This window comes from Salvelinus fontinalis, chromosome 21, assembly GCF_029448725.1.
Source record: "Salvelinus fontinalis isolate EN_2023a chromosome 21, ASM2944872v1, whole genome shotgun sequence".
Taxonomy (NCBI): Eukaryota; Metazoa; Chordata; class Actinopteri; order Salmoniformes; family Salmonidae; genus Salvelinus; species Salvelinus fontinalis.
Genome location: NC_074685.1, coordinates 12,204,561 through 12,225,936, shown reverse-complemented (window position 1 = coordinate 12,225,936; position 21,376 = coordinate 12,204,561). Strand labels below are relative to the sequence as shown.

Below are 21,376 nucleotides of genomic sequence, written 5' to 3'. Positions count from 1 at the left end.
GTTACACATGGAGTAAAACAAACATACAGTCAATACAGTGAAAAATAAGTCTATATACAATATGAGCAAGTGAGGTGAGATAAGGGAGGTGAAGGCAAACAAAATATATATATAAATAAATAAAAATATAAAAAGGCCATGGTGGCGAAGTAAATACAATATAGCAAGTAAAAAATAACACTGGAATGGTTGGTTTGCAGTGGAAGAAGGTGCAAAGTAGAGATAGAAATAATGGGGTGCAAAGGAGCAAAATAAATAAATACAGTAGGTAAAGAGGTAGTTGTTTGGGCTAAATTATAGATGGGCTATGTACAGGTGCAGTAATCTATGAGCTGCTCTGACAGCTGGTGCTTAAAGCTAGTGAGGGAGATAAGTGTTTCCAGTTTCAGAGATTTTTGTAGTTCGTTCCAGTCATTGGCAGCAGAGAACTGGAAGGAGAGGCGGCCAAAGGAAGAATTGGTTTTGGGGGTGACCAGAGAGATATACCTGCTGGAGCGCGTGCTACGGGTGGGCGTTGCTATGGTGACCAGCGAGCTGAGATAAGGGGGGACTTTACCTAGCAGGGTCTTGTAGATGACCTGGAGCCAGTGGGTTTGGCGACGAGTATGAAGCGAGGGCCAGCCAACGAGAGCGTACAGGTCGCAGTGGTGGGTAGTATATGGGGCTTTGGTGACAAAACGGATGGCACTGTGATAGACTGCATCCAATTTATTGAGTAGGGTTTTGGAGGCTATTTTGTAAATGACATCACCGAAGTCGAGGATTGGTAGGATGGTCAGTTTTACAAGGGTATGTTTGGCAGCATGAGTGAAGGATGCTTTGTTGCGGAATAGGAAGCCGATTCTAGATTTAACTTTGGATTGGAGATGCTTGATGTGAGTCTGGAAGGAGAGTTTACAGTCTAACCAGACACCTAGGTATTTGTAGTTGTCCACATATTCTAAGTCAGAGCCGCCCTAGCCTGACACAACCCTTACCATTAACCCCTAACCCTTACTGTGACTCTTAACCTAACCCCTAAGCTTAAACTAGCATTTGTCCTCATGGGGATGTGTGAAATGTCCCTACGAGGGAGAATTGTCCTTGTTTTACTATTCTTATAGGGACTTTGGGGGATTTTAGGTCCCCACAAGGATAGAAAGAGCCCTCCCACCCACACACACTTACTTCTGTATGTAAATTAGAATCCCCAGCATGTACTGGTCCACTTCTAGTCCCTCCAGTAGAGCGCTCTTACTGTGGAGTAGAGACACGGTCAAGTTAACTAAGAAACAATAGGCCTACCTATGGGAAAAACAGCAAATGGTTGTGTTAACCTACTTGCACACAGGGCATCTCCAGGTCCCTCTCTCACAGTTCAACTGCAGGTACGACTCCAGGTCAAAACACTGCAGAGAGAGAGACAGACAGACGTTTAGGGGGTGTGTGTGTATGTGTGTCTCTCACCTGGATGTTTAGAGTTATAGTATGTGTATGTTTTCACCAGTGTGCGTGTGTCTCTCTCACCTGGATGTGTCTACAGTCGTGTCCCCGTGCGGGAAGCTGGATGCGTCTGAAGGTGATGGGACATTTCAGAGAGACTTTGATGGCCGTCTGCTCCACACCATCCTCTCCGTTCAGCCCTGTGGTTCCAGGGATGGTCCCACTATTGAAGTTCCTCTTAACTGAGGAGAGGGACATGGCGGGGTGGGGGAGGAGACAAGGCAGGCAAGAAAACGGGTGAGAATTGCGACAAAGTCTGTCTTTCTGAGCACCAACCAGGCAGTCAATCAAGTATGTGTTTGTGTGTGTGTGTTCCACTCACTCTTAGACACACAGTGCTCTGCGGGCAGTAATCTCTTCTTCATTAAACCTTGCAGAACCGAGCGTACTGATGGCCTGTGGACCAGCTGCAACACAAACAGGTGGGACTGGAGGGAGACAGAGCGAGATGGGGAGAAAGGGATGGGAGAGAGAGAGAGACAGGGGGAGGTTAATTTGGATCCTGCATAACACTTACAGACCAACAGATGTGCACATCCAGCATGCAAAATTAGCCAGGTGAAGTAATTTTCTGGCTGTAAACTGGTTGTTAAGATGTCATAAAACCAGATTCCATCCAACCGGTCTCTGTTACAACCAGGTAAAGAAAGATTTTTCATGACAAGACCAAGACGTTGTTGCTAAGACCTCATATTTTGGTTGTAATCTGGTTTTCTGACCAGATAAAGATTTTAAAAAGACGTTAACAAAACATGCTTATACAAACAGTATACCTCCTAACCATGACGTCATTAATGCAAACAGTTTTGCCCACTGTGCAATACATGTCCCATGCACCCCCCCCCCCCCACTTACGCAGCAGCAGGCGGTGACGGTGATCTGGATGGTGTTGCGTCCTGGCTGACACACCTGCTTGAGGTAGAGGGGCTTGTGGGACGTCTTGTTGTCGCCCCTCTCGATGGTGAGCGGTGTGGCGTTCACACTCACCTGTAAGCAAGGACCAGAAACCTACATGACAGACAGGTGAATGGAGGGTCGGCTAACACGCTAGTCACAGTCGTCACACTGGCCTCAGAGTAGGAGTGCTGATCTAGGATCAGGTAACCGCTGTCCATATTTTTTTTTTTATTTCACCTTTATTTAACCAGGTAGGCCAGTTGAGAACAAGTTCTCATTTACAACTGTGACCTGGCCAAGATAAACCAAAGCAGTGTGAACAGACAACAACACAGAGTTATCATCATATGATCGTATTCGTTATGAGCTAAAAGGCCAAACGGATCCTAGAGCAACACTCCTACTCTGAGACAATTTATGAACATGGGCCTTGGGCCACCTTCAGTATAGGGTGCAGCATGGTGGAACGTTTGGACAGAAATATGTTGTGTAGAACAGACATCCAGAGTAGAGATATTGAGTAAGGAATCATATCAGTTTCATTGATGGTATTTCTATCTGCAATGTTCAGTACCTTGTACCCTCCTGAACGCTGCCCTGTGTAACCAAGAAGTGGCTCAAATGGCTAGCTAATTCACGGTTGTCTTTCATCAACTTGTTAACCCAGAAACCAAGGCTGGATTAACACTAGATCAGGGGTGGGCAACTCCAGTCCTCCAGGGCCTGATTGATGTCACACTTTCTCCATCCCTAGCAAACACAGCTGATTAATCAAATTGCATTCTAAACTGAGAATCATGATTAGGTGATTATTGGAGTCAGGTGTGTTAGCTGAGGCAAAACTGTGACACCAATCAGGCCATTGAGGACTGGAACTGCCCACCCCTGCACTAGATGAACTCTGCTGAGACTCCACAACAACTTTGAGATTTCGGTGCATGCCAGAATTTGTAACTTTACGCAAGCATAAGTGAGAGCGCTTGGGGGAGCGTAATCCCAGCCTAACCCATTCTGATTTGGATGTGTGTACATGCACATAGATCCAGTTGTATGTGAAAAAAACAAAACAAACAAAACTAAAAATACTTTATAACACTGTCATCTTGGGAAACATCTGTTATGCTTTGATCGCTCTCTCTGTGCGTGTGTGTATATATTTGAATGGGTACCTGTACGTGTGATTGTACCTGTACGTGTGATTGTACCTGTAAGTGTGATTGTACCTGTAAGTGTGATTGTACCTGTAAGTGTGATTGTACCTGTAAGTGTGATTGTACCTGTACGGAAGCGGGCCAGTTAGTGTTCATCTGCCGGTCCTCATGGTGATAACACTTAAACTGCAGCTCCAGGTCAGGCCTAGGACACACACAGTCAACAGATTCACGCACACACACACACCAGCGTCATCAATTAATAATGTGGTAAAACTCTAAACTCTATGGTATTAAAAAACACTGGATCACGTCACAGTAACGGCTGAGTGATTGGCTGAGAGGCGTTGGGCTCTGACCTCATCATGAGGGTTTTGTAGACGGAGTCTCGCAGCTGGAAGGCATGGTTGCTGACTGCCAGGTTGTGCTCCAATCGGAACGGCTCCAGCACCACGCCGTCGCGCACCGGGAAGGTCAGCCGCAGGTCGTCGCTAGGGTTACCTAAACAGGGGGGAGGGGCATGAGAGTGCACAGGTATTTAACCTATGAATTGGATCCAGGGTCATGTTCATTAAGGAAAACAAAAATGTGCATTTTTTACTGGACACGTCCAGGCAGTCTTCTCATTTCAGTCAGTTTTTTCCCCCGTTTGGTGTCTAATGAACACGACCCAGGTCTCTCTCAATACATTTCCATTAGTCCAATGACATGATAAAGGAGTGTGTGTTGCAGTAAGTATCTCACCAGTGGGGGGCTGTAGGGAGTTGATGTTGGGCTTGATGTCAGGGCCTTGGGGGAGGAAGGGGGGCTTGATGTCAGGGCCTTGGGGGAGGAAGGGGGGCTTGGTGTCTGGTCCAGGCCCACCGGGTGACAGGTAGGGGGGCATGCTGCCTGGAGTCATGGGAGGGGTTGGGTTACCCCCCAAAGGAGAACTGGGGTACCCCGGAATCACCCGGCCACCCTGCTGAGGGAGAGTTTTAAATAAGATATCATCATAAGGCTACAATACATAAAGTGAAAGGTGGATACCTTGTCAGTTGTACAACTGAATGCAATCAACTGAAATTTGTCTTCCGCATTTAACCCAACCCCTCTGAATCAGTTACTGTATAACACTACGGCTATAAAGACATGCATGAACACAGATTAAATTGTATATTCATTATTTAATTATCAACTCTAATCTAAAAATAGTTGACGAGTTGCATACAGCAATTGTGAGTTGTTTTTTTTTACAGACAATCATCTCTGTTGTCCATCATATGTCAACGTATGACCTGCTATTGAAAAACCATTTAGCTCAATCTGTAATTGCTGACACAAAATCCCTGTGTGCCACAGCTAACATGTTCTTTATTTGGGTCGACAAATTACAATTATATTATAAATTACATTTGCAAAGGACCCAAACATTCCAAAGCAAAGGACCATCTCCTCCACACTGCTAAGCTACACACAAGGTGGCTTACCGCATTGACAGCAGCCTGTGTGAAGGCGTTGTAGCCTCCTGGTGGCATGTTACCCTGCTGCCCATTGTACTGCTGCTCCTGTTTAAACACACACACAATAATCAGTGGTGTTGGAGGGCCAGTAGGAGGCACTCTTAACTCTTAACTTTATTCTAAAAAATATCCCAATGCCCCCTGTGCAGAGATTGGGGACATTGCCCTGTGTAGGGTGCCATCACTAAAGATCCCATGGCACTTATCGTAAGAGTAGGGGTGGTATCCCAGGTGTCTTGGCTACATTCCAAATCTGGCCCTCATACCATCATGGCCACCTAATCATCCCCAGCTTCCAGGTGGCGCATTAATCCCCATTCCCCTCCCCTGTAACTATTCCCTAGGTCGTTCCTGTAAATGAGAATGTGTTCTCAATCAACTTACCTGGTAAAATAAGGGTTAATAAAACATCAGCACAAGATCAGCATCACCACAGACACTAAGAGGTAGTGGTCAATAACATGTAGCGATTAAGAGCATTTGGCCAGTAACTGAAAAGGTAGCTGGTTCAAAACCATGAGCAGAGAAAGTGACAAAATCTGTTGATGTGCCCTTGAGCAAGGCACTTAACCCTAATTGCTCATGTAATTCGCTCCGGATAAGAGTGTCTGCTAAATGACAGATGTAAATGAAATGTAAAATACTTACTTGAAAAGCCCATATTGATAACTTGAACTTTAAAAAAACATATATTTAAGGGAACAGAATTCCATTCCACTTTCATATTTTAAAAGCTTTTATTTGTCAACAAAAATGTAAGAGATGAAAGGGAAGTCAAATAAGGTGTAAGCAGATATCGAACCCCTATTAAATGGAGGACCTGTGTGGTCTTGGGTCGGCTGCATTACTGCTAGCCCCTTTCACAAGTTAACCTAAACACAGGAGTGTGATCTCACTGCTTACCTTGTAGTACTGTGCCGGGTTGGGTGGTCCTTGCTGGTACTGTGCCATAGGGGGCATGCGCTGGTTGGGGTGGTAGGATGGGGACTGGGGCGGGCGCTGCTGGGGGCCGGGGGGGTACTGGAGGGGCTGGCCACCATGGTACGGAGACATGCCCCCTGAACCATACTGTTGCTGCCCTGGGAAACCCTGGGGGAGGGACAGGGAGTTTGTAAGCGCATGTTGACACGTGTTAGTGTCTTGCATGTGTTTGCACTGTGTATATTCTAAGTGTACCTCAGATTGGTAGGGGCGTTTGAGCCCCTGTTGTTGACCTGCTGGGTAGCCTGGGTGCTGCTGGGACATCCTCTGGCCCTGACCCTGGGAGGGGTGCGAGGGGTACCCCATGCCCCCCATTGAGGGGTGCTGTCCAGGCCGGGACTGGACCATCCCACCGGGGCTCATCCCCGGGGGGCCGCGGGGCCCACCCTGCTGGGGGCCCGGGTGGGACAGGAACTGGGTACTGTAGGAGGAGGGTCCTCCGCCCATCTGGAGAGAGAGAAATAAATAAAAAAAGGAGATAAACAGACAGATGAAGAGATAGGACTTACAGTGTGGTTTCTCCTCAGAGACAGATTCTGTAGACGTGTAAACAGTCTGCTAAAAAATACTTATGTTCTCCCTCTAATCAAGCCTGTGTCTCTGGAGTCTGGAGCGTGTGTGGGTGTGGCAGAGCTAGTTCCTGCTCTGTCCTGCAGGGTGTGTAATGAGCTCTAACAGTGAACCAAACAGAAGCACAATGTCCCCCTGACAAATGGTTTCTGAAATTGCCCACTAGAGGAAAGCTGTCCTAGTAAGCAGTTTCCTGTTCACACACACACGGTAAGGTGGAGCCTCTTACCTGGCCGTAGTTCATTTCCTGGTTCTGCTTCTCCTGGATGGCGGCAACTGTTGCCGTGGCAGTGGCGGTTGCCGTGGCAGCAGCGGCGGCAACAGCAGCGGCAGCAGCCTGGGTGAAGTCAGAGGGGGGGCGTTGGCCCATTCCCCCTCCACCACCACCATTATTAGAGTAACTAAGACACACACACACACACACAGAGAGAGAGAGGGGCGGGAGAGAAAGGGAGTTTTATTTGCAACTCACTCCATAGAGGCCAAGCACAATGAGTGTTGATTGTGTGTGAGTGCGTGTGGCTTGGTCAGAGATGTGGGTGGGACTCCCTCTCTGACACACGTAGCTGTTGTTCTGACTCCATGAAGAACCCCCCATAGACAGCAGTGACGCAGCCTGCTGCTTTGACAGAGACACACACACAGTGACATAGGGAAGATCTCAATTGCATACTCCTCACGTCCTCTCTCCTCGTCTCTTTCTCAAAACCCATTGGAGGACAAGGCCAGAGGGGAGGGACCTCAGTCTTTCTCATCCAATGGGTTTTGATGAGGAGAGGACGTGGATTTTCCCATAGCACTATGACTCACTCACACAGCAGAAATAAATCTTCCTCCACCAGTGGAGTCTCCATGAGAGAATCTCAATGGCATTTCCTTGATTCCTTCTCAAAACCAATTGGATGACAAGATCAGAGGGTAGGGACCTCTGCTCTGTCCTTCTCAACAAATGGGCTTTGAGAGGAAGAGGAAATCAAATCAAATGCAATTCAAATTCTCCCCATGTGTCTGACTGACTGGAACCCTGGGTTGTGTTCATTCGGCTAATGAAACTTTACACATTTTGCAATGGAGAAGAAAAGTTCATGGTTGTATTCATTAGCACAAACCTTAGTGTATTTGTATTTATTATGGATCCCCATAAGCTGCTGCAAAAGCAGCAGCAGCTACTCTTCCTGGGGTCCAGCAAAATTATGGCAGTTTATACAATTTTAAAACATTACATTCACAGATTTCACAACACAGTGTGTGCCCTCAGGCCCCTACTCCACCACTACCACATATCTACAGTAATAAATCCATGTGTGTGTGTATATAGTGTGTGTGTGTGTGTGTGTGTGTGTGTGTGTGTGTGTGTGTGTGTGTGTGTGTGTGTGTGTGTGTGTGTGTGTGTGTATGCATGTGTCTGTGCCAATGTTTGTGTTGCTTCACAGTCCCCGCTGTTCCATAAGGTGTTTTTTTAAATCTAATTTTACTGCTGGTGTCAGTTACTTGATGTAGAATAGAGTTCCATGTAGTCATGGCTCTATGTAGAACTGTTTACCTCCCATAGTCTGTTCTGGACTTGGGGACTGTGAAGAGGGGTATGCATGGGTGTCTGAGCTGTTTGCCAGTAGTTTAGACAGATAGCTCGGTGCATTCAACATGTCAATACCGCTCATAAATACAAGTAGTGATGAAGTCAATCTCTCCCCCACTTTCAGCCAGGAGAGATTGGCATGCATATTATTAATATTAGCTCTCTGTGTACATCCAAGGGCCAGCCGTGCTGCCCTGTTCTGAGCCAAATGCAATTTTTCTAAGTCCTTTTTCGTGGCATCTGACCACACGACTGAACAGTAGTCAAGGTACGCAAAACTAGGGCCTGTAGGACCTGCCTTGTAGATAGTGTTGTTAAGGCAGAGCATCGCTTTATTATAGACAAACTTCTCCCCATCTTAGCTACTACTGCATCAATATGTTTTGACCATGACAGTTTACAATTTAGTGTTACTCCAAGCAGTTTGGTCATCTCAACTTGCTCAATTTCCACATTATCTATTACAATATTTAGTTGAGGTTTAAATTTTAGTGAGTGTTTTGTTCCAAATACAATGCTTTTAGTTGTAGAAATATTTAGGGCTAACTTATTCCTTGCCACCCACTCTGAAACTAACTGCAGCTCTTTGTTGAGTATTGCAGTCATTTCAGTCGCTGTAGTAGCTGACGTGAATAGTGTTGAGTCATCCGCATATGTAGAAACTCTGGCTTTACTCAAAGTCAGTGGCATGTCATTAGTAAAAATTGAAAAAAGCAAGGGGCCTAAACAGCTACCCTGGGGAATTCCTGATTCCAAGCTGGCGTAGCAGTGTAGACGTCTTTGTCCTGTCGTGTCCCGTGTCCCTTGTATATATCTTTTTACATCTTTTTCTTCGCATATCTTTTAAAAATACTTTCTTAAACCTCAACTTCTAAATACTCTCCTGCAACCCGCCTCACCCAATGTGGCGTGGATCTGCTTTTTTCTAAAGTATTTCTATTTACTTCTGATCTGGAATCCATCTACTGAAGATAGCCAGCTAACTGCCTACCAGCTATCAGTTAGCAAACCATTGCTAGCGGTCATCAGCTAACCTTTAGCTCGGAAAGCTCTCGCTAGTTCGAACAACGTGACTAAAACCAGAGCATAACGGACCTATTTCTCTCCATATCCCCGGATTCCTACCGCAAACTCTGAACATTTTCATCTGGATCTTCGCAACTAGCTAACCACAATCCCGGGTGACCACTCCTGGCTAGCGTTTACATCCCGGAGCAAGCACCAATTAGCCTGAAGCTAGCCCGGCTAGGGCTCCTGTGCTACCACTGAAGCCCACTCCTGGGCTACAATATCCGGACCCCTTTACTGCCGGTACGGAGCACGGAACCCCGCCGATCCTCTACGACTGGAATACCGACATAATCTGCCCGAGGACTCCAACAGGCCCCTCAGGCGTGACGCCCGCTGAAGGCCCATCCTGCTAACCTACTAGGCCTGTTAGCTACCTAGAGCTACCTGGAACCCTGCTAATTCCACGACTGGTCTATCGACGTCACCGCACGAAGAGGCAAAAACAGACTTTCCCCCCCCCATCGCGACGTCCCCCAAAGGCTAACTTGCCTGCCCCGGTCTGCTAACTGCTAGCTTATCTTGCAGCTAGCGCAGCCAGGAAGCTAGCACCAGTTAGCAAACACAATTCTACAATTCACAACCTCTCTTTCGCCATCGCTATCCGGCTTGGATTCTCTGTCGACACGACCACGTCTGGTCTGCAGACGTGCCCTCAACCGGTGCCCTCAACCGGCCTCCGTCTGAGCAGACCCCCTGCGTCTGAGCAGACCACCCGCCGGGCTACTAACTTTAAACGCGTGCTAGCTTAGTGGAGGCCTCTGCTCCATCTACGGCTGCCCCCTGGACACTATGATCACTTGGCTACATAGCTGATGCCTGCTTGACTGTCCATTAATTCATGGTACTCCATTCTGTTTATTTGTGTTTTATCTGTCGGCTCTGTGCCTTAGCTCAGGATCTGTGTGTAGTTAATCCGACCCTCTCTGCCTAGTCGTCGCCATTTTTACCTTCTGTTGCTGTGTTAGCTGACTAGCTGCTGTTATCTCACCTGTTGTTTTAGCTAGCTCTCCCAATCATGACCTGCAATCACTTTATGCCTTATTGTATGTCTCTCTCAAATATCAATATGCCTTGCATACTGTTGTTCAGGCTAGTTATCATTGTTTTGGTTTGCAATGGACCCCGTAGTTCCACTCTCCGTACCTCTGATACCTCCTTTGTCCCACCCCCCACACATGCGGTGACCTCACCCATTGAGACGAGCATGTCCAGAGATACAACCTCTCTTATCCTCACCCAGTGCCTGGGCTTGCCTCCGCTGTACCCGTGCCCCACCATACCCTGTCCTGCACATTATGCCCAGAATCTATTCTACCACGCCCATAAATCTGCTCCTTTTATTCCTTGTCCCCAACGCTCTAGGCGACCAGTTTTGATAGCCTTTAGCCGCACCCTCATCCTACTACTCCTCTGTTCCTCGGGTGATGTGGAGGTAAACCCAGGCCCTGCATGTCCCCAGTCACCCTCATTTGTTGACTTCTGTGATCGAAAAAGCCTTGGCCTCATGCATGTCAACATCAGAAGCCTCCTCCCTAAGTTTGCCTTACTCACCGCTTTAGCACACTCTGCCAACCCTGATGTCCTTGCCGTGTCTGAATCCTGGCTTAGGAAGGCCACCAAAAAATCTGAGATTTCCATACCCAACTATAACACTTTCCGTCAAGATAGAACTGCCAAAGGGGGAGGAGTTGCAATCTACTGCAGAGATAGCCTGCAAAGTTCTGTCATACTTTCCAAGTCTATGCCCAAACAGTTCGAACTTCTAATTTTAAAAATTAATCTCTCCAGAAATAAGTCTCTCACTGTTGCCACCTGCTACCGACCCCCCTCAGCTCCCAGCTGTGCCCTGGACACCATCTGTGAATTGATCGCTCCCCATCTAGCTTCAGAGTTTGTTCTGTTAGGTGACCTAAACTGGGATATGCTTAACACCCCGGCAGTCCTACAATCTAAGCTTGATGCCCTCAATCTCACACTAATCATCAAGGAACCCACCAGGTACAACCCTAAATCCGTAAACAAGGGCACCCTAATAGACATTATCCTGACCAACTTGCCCTCCAAAATACACCTCTGCTGTCTTCAATCAAGATCTAAGCGATCACTGCCTCATTGCCTGTATCCGCCACGGGTCCACGGTCAAACGACCACCCCTCATCACTGTCAAACGCTCCCTAAAACACTTCTGCGAGCAGGCCTTTCTAATCGACCTGGCCCGGGTACCCTGGAAGGATATTGACCTCATCCCGTCAGTTGAGGATGCCTGGTCATTCTTTAAACGTTACTTCCTCACCATATTAGACAAGCATGCTCCGTTCAAAAAATGCAGAACCAAGAACAGATATAGCCCTTGGTTCACTCCAGACCTGACTGCCCTCGACCAGCACAAAAACATCCTGTGGCGAACTGCAATAGCATCGAAGAGCCCCCGCGATATGCAACTGTTCAGGGAAGTCAGGAACCAATACACGCAGTCAGTCAGGAAAGCAAAGGCCAGCTTTTTCAAGCAGAAATTTGCATCCTGTAGCTCTAACTCCAAAAAGTTCTGGGATACTGTAAAGTCCATGGAAAACAAGAGCACCTCCTCCCAGCTGCCCACTGCACTGAGGCTAGGTAACACGGTCACCACTGATAAGTCCGTGATAATCGAAAACTTCAACAAACATTTCTCAATGGCTGGCCATGCCTTCCACCTGGCGACTCCAACCTTGGCCAACAGCCCCGCCCCCCCCGCTGCTACTCGCCCAAGCCTCCCCAGCTTCTCCTTTACCCATATCCAGATAGCAGATGTTCTGAAAGAGCTGGAAAACCTGGACCCATACAAATCAGCTGGGCTTGACAATCTGGACCCCCTATTTCTGAAACTGTCCGCCGCCATTGTCGCACCCCCTATTACCAGCCTGTTCAACCTCTCCTTCGTGTCATCTGAGATCCCCAAGGATTGGAAAGCTGCCGCTGTCATCCCCCTCTTCAAAGGGGGAGACACCCTGGACCCAAACTGTTACAGACCTATATCCATCCTGCCCTGCCTAGCTAAGGTCTTCGAAAGCCAAGTCAACAAACAGATCACTGACCATCTCGAATCCCACCGTACCTTCTCCGCTGTGCAATCCGGTTTCCGAGCCGGTCACGGGTGCACCTCAGCCACGCTCAAGGTACTAAACGATATCATAACCGCCATCGATAAAAGACATTACTGTGCAGCCGTCTTCATCGACCTGGCCAAGGCTTTCGACTCTGTCAATCACCATATTCTTATCGGCAGACTCAATAGCCTCGGTTTTTCTAATGACTGCCTTGCCTGGTTCACCAACTACTTTGCAGACAGAGTTCAGTGTGTCAAATCGGAGGGCATGTTGTCCGGTCCTCTGGCAGTCTCTATGGGGGTACCACAGGGTTCAATTCTCGGGCCGACTCTTTTCTCTGTATACATCAATGATGTTGCTCTTGCTGCGGGCGATTCCCTGATCCACCTCTACGCAGACGACACCATTCTGTATACCTCCGGCCCTTCCCTGGACACTGTGCTATCTAACCTCCAAACGAGCTTCAATGCCATACAACACTCCTTCCGTGGCCTCCAACTGCTCTTAAACGCTAGTAAAACCAAATGCATGCTTTTCAACCGTTCGCTGCCTGCACCCGCACGCCCGACTAGCATCACCACCCTGGACGGTTCCGACCTAGAATATGTGGACATCTATAAGTACCTAGGTGTCTGGCTAGACTGCAAACTCTCCTTCCAGACTCATATCAAACATCTCCAATCCAAAATCAAATCTAGAGTCGGCTTTCTATTCCGGAACAAAGCCTCCTTCACTCACGCCGCCAAACTCACCCTAGTAAAACTGACTATCCTACCGATCCTCGACTTCGGCGATGTCATCTACAAAATAGCTTCCAATACTCTACTCAGCAAACTGGATGCAGTTTATCACAGTGCCATCCGTTTTGTTACTAAAGCACCTTATACGACCCACCACTGCGACCTGTATGCCCTAGTCGGCTGGCCCTCGCTACATGTTCGTCGTCAGACCCACTGGCTCCAGGTCATCTACAAGGCTATGCTAGGTAAAGTGCCGCCTTATCTCAGTTCACTGGTCACGATGGCTACACCCACCCGTAGCACGCGCTCCAGCAGGTGTATCTCACTGATCATCCCTAAAGCCAAAACCTCATTTGGACGCCTTTCCTTCCAGTTCTCTGCTGCCTGCGACTGGAACGAATTGCAAAAATCTCTGAAGTTGGAGACTTTTATCTCCCTCAACAACTTTAAAAATCTGCTATCCGAGCAGCTAACCGATCGCTGCAGCTGTACATAGTCCATCTGTAAACTACCCACCCAATTTACCTACCTCACCCCCATACTGCTTTTATTTATTTACTTTTCTGCTCTTTTGCACACCAGTAACTCTTCTTGCACATGATCATCTGATGATTTACCACTCCAGTGTTAATCTGCTAAATTGTAATTATTCGATTTATTGCCTACCTCATGCCTTTTGCACACATTGTATATAGATTCTCTTTTTTTTCTACCATGTTATTGACTTGTTTATTGTTTACTCCATGTGTAACTCTGTGTTGTTGTCTGTTCACACTGCTATGCTTTATCTTGGCCAGGTCGCAGTTGCAAATGAGAACTTGTTCTCAACTAGCCTACCTGGTTAAATAAAGGTGAAATAAAAATAAATGTAAAAAAATTCTAACTAGATTATATTTGATAGGCTTCCATTAAAGAACACCCTCTATATTCTGTTAGACAAGTAACTATTTTTCCACATTATAGCAGGGGGTGTAAAGCCATAACACATAAGTTTTTCCAGCAGCAGACTATGATCGATAATGTCAAAAGCTGCACTGAAGTCTAACAAGACAGCCCCAACAATCATTTTATCATCAATTTCTCTCAGCCAATCATCAGTCATTTGTGTAAGTGCTGTGCTTGTTGTGTGTCCTTCCCTATAAGCATGCTGAAATTCTGTTGTCAATTTGTTTACTGTGAAGTAGCATTGTATCTGGTCAAACACCATTTTTTCCATAAGTTTACTAAGGGTTGGTAAAAGGCTGATTGGTCGGCTATTTGAGCCAGTAAAGGGGGGGTTTACTAAGGGGGGGTAGCAGAATGACTTTAGCTTCCCTCCAGGCCTGAGGGCACACCCTCTCTAGTAGGCTTATCGTCTGCTATTATCCTCAGTAATTTTCCATCTAGATTGTCAGACCCTGGTGGCTTGTCTTCCATACGGAATTCAAAAGTACAATTCTTGTCTTTCATAATTTGGTCCGATATACTTGGATGTGTAGCATCAGCGTTCGTTGCTGGCATGTCATCCCTCAGTTTGCTTATCTTTCCAATGAAAAAGTAATTAAAGTAGTTTGCAATATCAGTGGGCTTTGTGATGAATGAGCCATCTGATTCAATGAATGAAGGAGCCAAGTTGGCTTTTTACTATCATTCTTTATATAATTTATCTTTGTTTCATAGTGTAGTTTATTTTTATTTTGGTTAGTCACATGATTTCTTAATTTGCAGTATGTTTGCCAATCAGTTGAGCTGCCAGACTTAATTGCCATACCTTTTGCCTCATCCTTTTCAACCATACAATTCAATTCCTCATCAAGCCAAGGGGATTCAACAGTTTTTACAGTAATTTTCTTAATGGGTGCGTGCTTATTATTAACTGGAATAAGTAGTTTCATAAATGCGTCAAGTGCAGCGTATGGTTGCTCCTCATTACACACCACAGACCAGCAAATATTCTTTACATCATCAACATATGAATCACTACAAAACTTCTTGTATGACCTCTTATACACTATATTAGGCCCAGCCTTTGGAAATTTGGTTTTCCTAGATATGGCTATTATATTGTGATCACTACATCCTATGGATTTGGATACTGCTTTAAAGCAAATATCTGCAGCGTTAGTAAAAATTTGATCAATACATGTTGATGATTTAATTCCTGTGCTGTTTGTAACTATCCTGGTAGGTTGACAGACAACCTGATCCAGGTTGCAAGCACTGGTTACAGCTTGAAGCTTGATGATAGCCAGTCAATATTTAAAAATCGCCCAGAAAATATACCTCTCTGTTGATATCACATACATTTTCAAGCATTTCACACATATTATCCAGATACTGACTGTTAGCACTTGGTGGTCTATAGCAGCTTCCCACAAGAATGGGCTTTAGGTGAGGCAGATGAACCTGTAGCCACATTACTTCAACAGTATTTAACATTAGATTGTTTCTAAGCGTTACAGGAATGTGTTTCTGAATATAGACAGCAACACCGCCTCTGTTGGCATTTCTGTCTTTTCGGTAGATGTTAAAAGCATGTATTGCTACCACTGTATCATCAAAGGTATTATCTAAGTGAGTTTCAGAGAATATGAATGTCATCTGTTACAAGCAAGTTATTGACTTAATGGATCTTGTTTCTTCGGCTTCATATGTTAATATGGGCTATTTTTAGCACTTTTCTGTGTTGCTTGATTGTTTTTAATGCTTTATTGGGAAGCTTATCAGAGGTAGACTTACTCATGTTATCTACATTGGAGCTGATTATGCAGCTCACCCTGCACTAAGTGGTCTTCCTACTATTGCACACCACCTAAGTGCTAACAGTGTAACTCTGGTTTATAGGCTCATGATTACTGCTTACAATAGCTGTAGGTTAAACAGATGTATTCGGTGCAATGTTCCAGGTAGTCCTTCCCTATTTCAGTCAATTTTTTCCTTCCATTTCGTGCCTAGTGAATGCGCCCTAGGTAGTACCTCGCAGTTGCACTCCGTTTTCTTCCGTTTGATGCCTAATGAACATGACCCCGGTGAACATATACCATAAAAACAGGTCAAAAGGTGTTTACCTCTGTCCATATGGTGGTGCTTGGTTATAGGCGGTGTTGGGGCGTCCGTAGAGACCTGGTTGTCCGTAGCCCTTATCACCATAGCTCTGGTACTGGTGGTTCACACCGGGACTCATCCCCCCACCGCCACCACTGCCCTGCATCATGTGACCTCCAGAGTTCCCGCCCGGACCCATGGGCGCGCCAAACACCTAGACGGGGTAACACAGGAAGTGGATAGGTAGTGGAAACAGGAAACCGGTAGAAAATAAGAAAAAAAAAAGACATTGACATTCCATACAGTCTGCAAAGCACTTATACTGTACAAATGAACAAATAATCAAAATCTGTGTCATCTACATTGTAGCAGGATTGGAATATCACTGATGCGGTTACTAACATGTTAAAACACTTAATCCAGGCCTTGTCAGATTTGGTGAACAACTGCTATGTAGGCGGCCTGGAATGCTGCCAAAGATATTTGCTCTCCTTCAAACAAGGTTAAATACATGGACGTAGGAGTGGGGGATGGAAGAGGGATGGCTGATGGACGGAAAAGTTGATAATGATAGCAGGATGGATGAGAGAAGGGGGGTGAGGAAGGAGACATAATTGGCCTGGTCCGTTACCTGGCTGTGCGAGGGATTGGTCACGCCCCAGACAGTGGTTACCACAGAGAGGGCGCCTGGCTGCTGATTGGTGCCTTGTTGCCAGGAGGCAGAGTCATACAGGAAGTTACCGTCACTAAGGGAGACAGGAAGCAGGGATATTATGGTATGGAGTCATGTACGGGCATGGCCTACAGACCCGGGTCTGTAATGTGCATCAAACATCTCAGAGTAGGGTTGCTGATTTAGGATCAGTCTTGTGTTTCAGATCAAAATGAACAAGAGTACATGGAAAGGGGATTGATCCTAGATCAGCACTCCTACTCTCAGACGCTTGCTACATATAGACCCTGGACAGGTGAAAGCAATACCTGGTAGGTAACTGTACACCATCATAATGCTCTCATCTATCCTAATTTGTCAGATCTGTGCAGGTGAAGGAGAGGAGAGGAAGCAGTTATTGTTAGTTTGTTGAAGAGAAAGACAAGTGGGAGTATTTGTAGGAGTTGAATGACTTGTACCACATCACATCCTCAAGAGGCACTCAACAACGTTTCCATAACAACAACAAAGCAGTTACTTAGAAACCAGTATGAGCCGCCCTTCCGAGGGAGAGGAGGCTCCTGAGTGTGTGTGTGTCAGCGTTGGGCTCAATTCATAAATTTGGAATTGACTCCCATTCAACTCATGAATTCAAATTGGCCACACCCCACAGTATGTAGAATTTGAATTTGAGTGACAGGAAGTGTAATTTAATACAGCGCATTTCAAAGAAATTCCACTCAGTGAGAGAATAAGAGTTTCAGCCTCCCGTGTGGTGCAGTGGACTAAGGCACTGCATCGCAGGCTGTGTCACATCCGGCCGTGACCGGGAGTACCACAAGGCGTCAAACAATTGGCCCAGTGTCGTCCGGGTTAGGCTAGGGTTTGGGAGGGCTTTACTTGGCTCATCGAGCCCTAGCGACTCCTTGTGGAGGGCCGGGCACCAGCAGGCTGACTTAGATCGTCAGTGAACGGCGTTTCCTCCAACACATTTGTGCAGCTGGCTTCCGGGTTAAGAGGGCGGATGTTAAGGAGAGCGGTTTGACGGGTCATGTTTTGGAGGATGCATGACTCGACCGTCGCCTCTCCTGAGCCCGTTGGGAAGTTGCAGCGAAGAGACAAGATCAGAATTGAAATTGGGAGGGGAAAAAAAAGGGGGTAAAATATATTTATAAATAAATAATAACATAATAGTTTAATTGAATGTGACATGTAACACGTCCAGATACCAAAGAATATCACTTTTCTCTGGAAACGGTATTCATGTAGTCTTTCAACCTTAGTGCATAGAATAGCCAATTAAATTTTCACCAACCATTTAATTTGTTTGGCTTCTTTTTGAAGGCTTCAGGGTCAACTTTAAGGTTTAGCTAATGCATTCTGGGAAATGTATTTTCCCCATATTTAAATGATTAATGAAATAGAATATTTGCATACATATATTATTATTTTTAAGAGTTTGTTCTGCAAATCAATTGTTTCCCCCCAAAATGATATGTATATAACAACATTTTTGATGTTTTATGTACAGTACCAGTCAAAAGGTTGGACACACCTACTCATTACAGGGTTTTTCTTTATTTATACATTGTAGAATAATAATAAGACATCAAAACACATAAGGAATCATGTAGTAACCCAAAAAAGTGTTAAACAAATTAAAATATATTTATATTTCAGATGTTTCAAAGTAGCCACCCTTTGCCTTGACAGCTTTGAACACTCTTGGCATTCTCTCAACCAGCTTCATCAGGTAGTCACCTGGAATGCATTCCAATTAACAGGAGTGCCTTGTTAAAAGTTAATTTGTGGAATTTCTTTCCTTCTTAATGTGTTTGAGACAATCAGTTCTACTGTGACAAGGTAGGGTTGGAAGATAGCACTATATGGTAAAAGACCAAGTCCATATTATGGCAAGAACAGCTCAAATAAGCAAAGAGAAACGACAGCATCATTATTTTAAGCTATGAAGGTCAATCAAACCATCAAGCACTATGATGAAACTGGCTCTCATGAAGACCACCACATGAATGGAAGACCCAGAGTTACCTCTGCTGCAGAGGATAAGTTCATTAGAGTTACCAGCCTCAGAAATTGCAGCCCAAATAAAATGCTTAACAGAGTTCAATTAACAGATATCTCAACATCAACTGTTCATGTGAGACTGCGGGAATCAGGCCTTCATGGCCAAATTGCTGCAAAGAAACCACAACAATAAGAAGAGACTTGCTTGGGTCAAGAAACACGAGCAATGGACATTAGACTGGTGGCAATCTGTCCTTTGGTGTGACGAGTCCAAATCAGAAATGTTTGGTTCCAACCGACATGTCTTTGTGAGACACAGAGTAGATGAACAGATGATCACTGCATGTGTGGTTCCCACCGTGAAGCATGGAGGAGGTGCAATGGTGTGGGGGTGCTTTGCTGGTGACACTGTCAGTGATTTATTTAGAATTGAAGGCACACTTAACCAGCATGGCTACCACAGCATTCTGCAGCGATATGCCATCCCATTTTGTTTGCGCTTAGTGGGACTATCATGTTTTTCAACAGTACAATGACCCAACACACCACCAGGCTGTGTAAGGGCTATTTGACCAAGGAGGAGAGTGATGGAGTGCTGCATCAGATGACCAGGCCTCCACAATCACCCAACCTCAACCTAATTGAGATGGTTTGGAATGATTTGGACCGCAGAGTGAAGGAAAATCAGCCAACAAGTGCTCAGCATATGTGGAAACTCCTCCAAGACTGTTGGAAAGCATTCCAGGTGAAGCTGGTTGAGAAAATGCCAAGAGTGTGCAAAGCTGTCATCAAGGCAAAGGGTGGCTACTTTGAAGATTCTAAAATATATTTTGATTTGTTTAACACTTTTTTGGTTACCACATGATTCCATGTGTTATTTCATAGTTTTGAGGTCTTAACTATTAAAATACAATGTAGAAAATAGTAAAAATAAAGAAAAGGCCTTGAATGAGTAGGTGTGTCCAAACTTTTGACTTGTAATGTATATTTGTAAAGACCACACTTAATATAGAATAGAACAGGAATTTTAATGTAATTAAATTTCATTGAATTCAATTATATTTCCTTTAATTCAAATTGCAATTATGTATCCTGTTTACTAATTAAAATTCAAGAATTGAATCGGAATTTATGAGACATTCTCAATTGAACTGAGCCCAACCCTGGTGTGTGTGAGGATAAGGTTACGCTCCACTTCCTCTCTTGAAACCACAGGAAGTGAACTCTTAAACAGGAAACCAGCGCTCGGGCCAGCAGCAGCAAATCGGCAGTCAGATCCCAGAGTTCAGCCAATAGCAAGATAGGTGAGAGGTCAAAGCCAACCAGAAGCCAACTGACAATCAGCTCACCACTCCCTCTATGAGTCACTCTGTGTGTGTGTGTGTGTGTGTGTGTGTGTGTGTGTGTGTGTGTGTGTGTGTGTGTGTGTGTGTGTGTGTGTGTGTGTGTGTGTGTACCTGTGCGGAGTGGGAGGCAGACCGGGTTTCATGGAGTTGAGGGGGTTCATCGGAGGAACGGGGGGGTCAACAAGACCCTGACAGGCAGCCTGAGAGAGAGAGAGAGAGTATTGAATGGGGTGTCATTTGTGTTTCATTCGTATTCTGTATAGGCCTAATTATTTTGTGATCATTTATTATTCCATGTATTATCGTTGCCTTGGCATCACCAATATCATGTCAATTCAATTGAATTGAACTGAATTGAGAGAGAAATTAGTCTCATAGCATTGAACTGAAGCAGTGATTTCACCATCATAGCCCACACAAATTACCCTCCTCTCCCTTTTAGCCTCGGTCTCTATGTGTGCGTATCCGTGTGTGTGTCTCAGAGCGGTAGCCTATCACTGCCTGGCGTAACGCTTCTCATAGAAGGGAGGGGGAGGGGCAGCAGCAGGAATTGAAGAGAACAGCCATGAAGAGGTTGCCTACACACACACACAGCTCGTTAACGGCTGAGAGAGAGCGAGAGTGGGCTTCTCTTGCACTGCCATTTCTCAGTTTTAGGATCACACGCCTTCAATATAACTTTCCCTCCATCACCGTTCCCCTCCCTCCATTCCTGTCTCTCTTCTTCACCCTCCCTTTCTGCCTCGCTCTCCATCCCTCTCTTTCTCTGTAAATTACTCTTCATTCCAGGGTAAGCTCCGCTAACTGACAGGCTAATTTGTTGCCAACATTAGAGCCATCTCTTTCTCCTTCGTCTCCTCACAGAATTGGGTCAGACACCCTGCAGATTGAAGAGGGGGGTGTGTGTGGGGGAGGGGATATATAGAGTGACAGTTACCAGACAGAAACCTTCTCTATGGATATTAGTTCCCTTCAACCTTGTGTGCGCGAGTGTGGGTGTTCTCCTTCCCTCACTCTCCTCCCATTTCTCCCTCTCGCTCTCCCATTCCCTCGCCCCACACTCCTCCCATCTCTCCCAGACAAAAACACTATCCGACTGTCCAGCCACCACCTCGTTTTACCTCCTACATAGCCAACATGTGTGTTCATGGAGTCGAACAACAGTTAAGTGTGTTAGAGAGGGAGTCCCACCCACATTTCTGACTCACACGGTCTGACACACAGGTTTGCATATCTATCATATCCTATCTATCTGTCACTCATTGTGAGT

General features: G+C 45.7%; 1 protein-coding gene across 11 annotated transcripts in view; it reads right to left on the bottom strand.

Annotated features, from left to right (window-relative positions):
• The window catches only part of zmiz2 (zinc finger, MIZ-type containing 2), a 40,329-nt gene that overhangs the window by 11,644 nt on the left and 7,309 nt on the right, over positions 1-21,376 (bottom strand). For 6 of the 11 annotated variants that reach the window (XM_055873882.1, XM_055873881.1, XM_055873884.1 and 3 more), the window contains 15 exons: positions 20,218-20,306; positions 16,715-16,829; positions 16,107-16,297; positions 6,813-6,984; positions 6,209-6,460; positions 5,936-6,121; positions 5,000-5,077; positions 4,275-4,494; positions 3,890-4,031; positions 3,639-3,735; positions 2,338-2,490; positions 1,805-1,910; positions 1,507-1,664; positions 1,321-1,388; positions 1,168-1,236 (listed from right to left, as the gene is read on the bottom strand). In XM_055873882.1, the coding sequence (XP_055729857.1) occupies positions 1,168-1,236; positions 1,321-1,388; positions 1,507-1,664; positions 1,805-1,910; positions 2,338-2,490; positions 3,639-3,735; positions 3,890-4,031; positions 4,275-4,494; positions 5,000-5,077; positions 5,936-6,121; positions 6,209-6,460; positions 6,813-6,984; positions 16,107-16,297; positions 16,715-16,829; positions 20,218-20,267 (2,057 nt within the window). In that variant the 5' untranslated portion in view covers positions 20,268-20,306. The remainder of the gene's footprint in view (positions 1-1,167; positions 1,237-1,320; positions 1,389-1,506; positions 1,665-1,804; positions 1,911-2,337; positions 2,491-3,638; positions 3,736-3,889; positions 4,032-4,274; positions 4,495-4,999; positions 5,078-5,935; positions 6,122-6,208; positions 6,461-6,812; positions 6,985-16,106; positions 16,298-16,714; positions 16,830-20,217; positions 20,307-21,376) is intronic. The other 5 variants (XM_055873889.1, XM_055873890.1, XM_055873886.1 and 2 more) reach the window with 4 other exon arrangements.